Genomic DNA, 4,335 nt, shown 5'->3' with positions numbered 1-4,335 from the left:
TAGGGAGTAAGCGATTAGCTGCCCACATCCTGGTACTGGCGGGCTCCATGCTCAGGAATTAGGAGCCAGCGATCTACCTTCCAACAGGGCCATGTGTGGCCTGACCAGCGCACACTCAGAGACCTACGGGTAATCCCACCATTTGGTTGCTCCACAAACAGCAGGGAGCCGGCGAAAGCTGATCTCTGACAACTTTGTTTTGGCCTTGGTTCTCAGCTGCGGCTCCATCCCTTAGCACAGCCCTGATGTTCAATAAACGCCGGGAATGAGATAAAGTCCACGGGGGAAACAGCCCACTAAGGAGAGACACCTACTCTCCATGCTCCCCAAGCCCCAGGACACTCCAACTCTGACTCACAAGAAAGATGAACCCCAAGAGGAGAAATCTCAACTGGGGACTTTTCCACGGACCCTGGGGGCCAGCATCAAGTTTGCTGAGGAGAAAACAGGAAGGGCCAGCGAGGAGATCAGTAGCAGATTCCTGACCTGAAACGTGTCTCTGCCCACACCTGATTGGCCCAACCTTCGCCCTCACGTTTATGAAAGCATGGCTGTGCCAGCAAGGCTCCCAGCATTCCTGGAATGAGACTGGCTTCCCGCTAGTGGGAGAACAGAAGGGATTACGAATAATCCCTCCAAGCCAGGCGAGCTGGCTTTTTCCTGTGGAACAAACTCAAACCAATTTCCCAAAGAGGATAAGATGAAGACAAAACCCATGACGAAGCCAGAAATGAGAAAATCAGCTTAAACGTACGTCAACATATGTACTTCACCAGTAAAGGGCGCAGCACAAGTTATGCAACAGGTCAGGGGGACGAATGTCCAGTCCCGTGACTCACGCATCTGTACTACACATGGTGCTGGCTGCTGCTTTCATGGTAAAGCAGTGAAAATGAGCAAAACACACCATTAACACACCAGACGCCCCAAACAAGACGCAACAGCCAGGAGGGTTGGAACCTTTGAAGCCGAGATCCACTCCCCGACGAGAACCACCCTCCGCCGACGGGAAGTTACTCCATCTTTTGGAAAGCACGAGTCAGCGACACCAAGTTCCCCAAGGGTTGGTTCTCTTCCTGGAACTTGATTCTGACTGGCTACCAACAGGGCAGGAGGGTGAAGGCCCTGGCAAGAGGGAGGAAAAACTGATTCCAGAGTCCGCCATGCCGCACCTGCTCTCCGCCCCAACGTCCGACAGGGAGCTCCTTCCCCTGTCCTCCTCCGGGTCCCCAGGGTCCCTCAAGTTCTCCTAACGCCTCAAAATGACCTGTAGGGCTCATGGCAATCCACCTGCACCTGCTGTGGGGGTCCCCAGGGCGCCTGCCATGTCCTGCCCTCCCCCAGGGCCACCCACCAGTTTCCGGCGACCACACAGCGCTCTCGACCACACGGTTTTCACCGACTTTATTGGCTGCTGGCCCCCCGGGCGGGCCCCTTCGCCGTCCATCTCCCCGCGGGATGGCGCCGGCCCTCCCTGACCTCCAGCACAGTCCAGATGCACACCACCGCAGGACGGCGTTGAGAGGCTCTGCCGAGGCGGGTTTCCGGGGTCTAAGGGCCAGCTGTCCAGGCTGGTCACTTGCTCTTGGCCTTCTGACTCTCGGTCTTCTTGGGCAGCAGCACGGCCTGGATGTTGGGCAGGACGCCGCCCTGGGCGATGGTCACTTTGCCCAGCAGCTTGTTGAGCTCTTCGTCGTTGCGGATGGCCAGCTGCAGGTGGCGAGGGATGATGCGCGTCTTCTTGTTGTCCCGCGCCGCGTTGCCCGCCAGCTCCAGGATCTCGGCCGTCAGGTACTCCAAGACGGCGGCCAGGTACACGGGCGCGCCCGCGCCCACCCGCTCGGCGTAGTTACCTTTGCGCAGCAGTCGGTGCACTCGGCCCACCGGGAACTGCAGGCCCGCGCGCGACGAGCGGGACTTGGCCTTGGCCCGCACTTTGCCGCCCTGCTTTCCACGACCGGACATGGTCACCTCAGATTCCAGCCAGGAGAGGAAAAAAAAAAATGAAAACACAAGGAGCCAAGTCCGGTGCGGGAGTGAAGCGAGTCACACCGGAACTGCCTACAAACTCTGTGGCCGCGAGGCAGCGCCTTCCCATTGGGCGCCTCAGTATTTTCGGCTTCAGTGGCGAATGACGGGCAGGCTCCGCTCCCAATTGGCGTGCTGGTAGAGGAACCGCCTCCTCCAGTTGCCTCCAATCAGAAGAGCAAACGCGGTCACTTCATTTACATATCCGTCCATATGAATACTCCGGAGGAGCCGGAACGCTCCGCTGTGAGAAACCAGATGAAAAAGGTGGAAGCTGAGGTTTCAACGTTCGCGCTCGCTGCTGCGTTTTTGCTTTAATTCGATCCGCTGAGCACCGACTGTTGTGGCCACTTGGAGAGTGAACCATCGGATGGAAGATCTTTCTCTCTGTCTCTCCTCTCTGTATATCTGACTTTCCAATAAAAATAAATATTTTAAAAAAAATAAATTTATGTCTATACCAAGGAAAGCTTTTTAGCAATTTTTAAAAACATTACGTTGGCCACAACTTTTTTTTTTGGTTATTATTCTGGCAAACAAAGATTTCTAATTTGAAAATATTCTAGGTTTGATGTCTTAGAAGAGTAAATATAAATAAGTGTACTAGCACGATTCTTATCTCTTCGAAAATGTTCAGAACAGTGGGAAGCAGAGGCGGCAGGTGGGGTCGGGCTGGGCTACGGAAAGTATTTTACTTCTATCTCCGTAGGGTCACAAAAGAGAGAAAAAATAATTTCCTCTCTGCCCACCCTAAGATCCACAGGTGAAAAGGCGTAGGAAGACCTAGTGAACTGTAAAAGTTTGCTAGTTCCTGCAGATATTCTCAGTAACTCAGGAATGGCATTGAGTAGCCGTCCTTGGGGCGTGGGGAAGGTTTGGCAAGCAAAGGAGGAGGGACGTGCGTCAGGGGCCGGCTGAGTGGGTCCAGTTCTGCAGCTGAGAACATGTGATTCCATCCCGTCACATTATATACACCTTCGAAAATATCAAGGTTACTTATCTTCAAATTTATCTCGAAAACATCTCCATTCATTTCCCCCTAAAAAAACAAACTGCAACTCCTGCCACGGCTTGTTTCCCGCTTTGTCTGGGTGGAAAGTCCCCGGGGGCGGGGCTTAGGGGCACGCCCACTCTGCATGTTCTCAAACAGGTCCGCAGCACGGCTATATAGGGGCCGGCTGCGCTTTGCAGCGGCGCAGCAACGTCGGGCTTCGTTCTTTGTCGTTCTTTGTCGTTCTCCGCTCAGTTCTTTGAGATGTCCGGCCGCGGCAAAGGGGGCAAAGGGCTCGGCAAGGGCGGCGCTAAGCGTCACCGCAAGGTCCTGCGGGACAACATCCAGGGCATCACCAAGCCCGCCATCCGCCGGCTGGCCCGCCGCGGGGGCGTCAAGCGCATCTCCGGGCTCATCTACGAGGAGACGCGCGGGGTGCTCAAGGTCTTCCTGGAGAACGTGATCCGCGACGCCGTCACCTACACGGAGCACGCCAAGCGCAAGACCGTCACGGCCATGGACGTGGTGTACGCGCTCAAGCGCCAGGGCCGCACGCTCTACGGCTTCGGCGGCTGAGCCCCCGCCAGCCCCCCGAGTTCCCAAAGGCCCTTTTCAGGGCCCCCCAACACTTCAACAAAAGAGCTGTACACACGCTGGCGGATCATCCGCGCCTCCTTGGGCTCAGGGGTGGGAGTGTCGCGTGGAAGAGCTTTTCCCTTATGGAGCAAGGATTTAGTGTGGCATTTATAGGACGAGCTTGAAAGCTGGGCTCGGGGCAGTGGTGACTGGACGGGGTAATGGAATCGTGGGCCGAGTCCATTTTACACCCTAGCTTCCACACACTGACCCTGAAAGGGCTCTCGGACCTAGCCATGTTTGTCGGCAGCTCTCTGCCTCCTAAGTCGAGGACGTTTCGCTACAGGGCTATATGAATTATCCCTAGGTTGTTACCGTCGATTCGAGCAGCCGGTAGCTTCTAGGCGGTAAAATGCGGCGCGGAATTCTGGAGAGAGATATATAGTGGCGTCTATGCAAATGAGGGCTAGCCGGATTCCGTCTCCCATTGGAGGACGCTGTGCTCGGCGGGATGCAGTATCCAATGGGAAGGAGCCTCAGCTGCCCACCGGGTAACGCTGAGTGCAGCGCCAGAAGGTGTGTTGCGGCTTCGCGCGCGCAACTGAAAGCTAGGCGGTAAAAGTCCACAGCTCAGGAAGCCTGCACGGGTGAGCCAAGTGCAGTTAGGTATTCAAGCTGAGCGGGTGAGCGACCGGTCCCCGAGCACCCTGAGGGCGAGGAGCCTCAGGAAAGGCCGGACC

At 56.0% G+C, this 4,335-nt stretch overlaps 2 protein-coding genes across 2 annotated transcripts; one reads left to right on the top strand and one right to left on the bottom strand.

The window, feature by feature from the left end:
- Positions 1-1,387: 1,387 nt before the first annotated feature.
- LOC121147465 (histone H2A.J) lies at positions 1,388-2,076 on the bottom strand. The gene has a single exon (XM_040967343.1). The coding sequence runs from the start codon at positions 1,963-1,965 to the stop codon at positions 1,576-1,578; it is 390 nt and encodes a 129-aa protein (XP_040823277.1). The 5' UTR covers positions 1,966-2,076; the 3' UTR covers positions 1,388-1,575.
- Positions 2,077-3,229: 1,153 nt separating this feature from the next.
- On the top strand, positions 3,230-4,115 carry LOC121148168 (histone H4). The gene has a single exon (XM_040968268.1). It carries the CDS (start codon positions 3,284-3,286, stop codon positions 3,593-3,595), a length of 312 nt encoding a protein of 103 aa, XP_040824202.1. The 5' UTR covers positions 3,230-3,283; the 3' UTR covers positions 3,596-4,115.
- The last annotated feature ends 220 nt before the right edge of the window (positions 4,116-4,335 follow it).

The sequence above is a fragment of the Ochotona curzoniae genome, unplaced genomic scaffold, assembly GCF_017591425.1.
Source record: "Ochotona curzoniae isolate NIBS_2020 unplaced genomic scaffold, NIBS_Ocur_1.0 contig_1482, whole genome shotgun sequence".
Taxonomy (NCBI): domain Eukaryota; kingdom Metazoa; phylum Chordata; class Mammalia; order Lagomorpha; family Ochotonidae; genus Ochotona; species Ochotona curzoniae.
This window is presented reverse-complemented; position numbering and strand designations above follow the sequence as displayed.

Coding starts and splice junctions, on each gene's coding strand:
- LOC121147465 (XM_040967343.1), bottom strand. CDS start 1,965: ATGTCCGGTCGTGGAAAGCAGGGCGGCAAAGTGCGGGCCAAGGCCAAG.
- LOC121148168 (XM_040968268.1), top strand. CDS start 3,284: ATGTCCGGCCGCGGCAAAGGGGGCAAAGGGCTCGGCAAGGGCGGCGCT.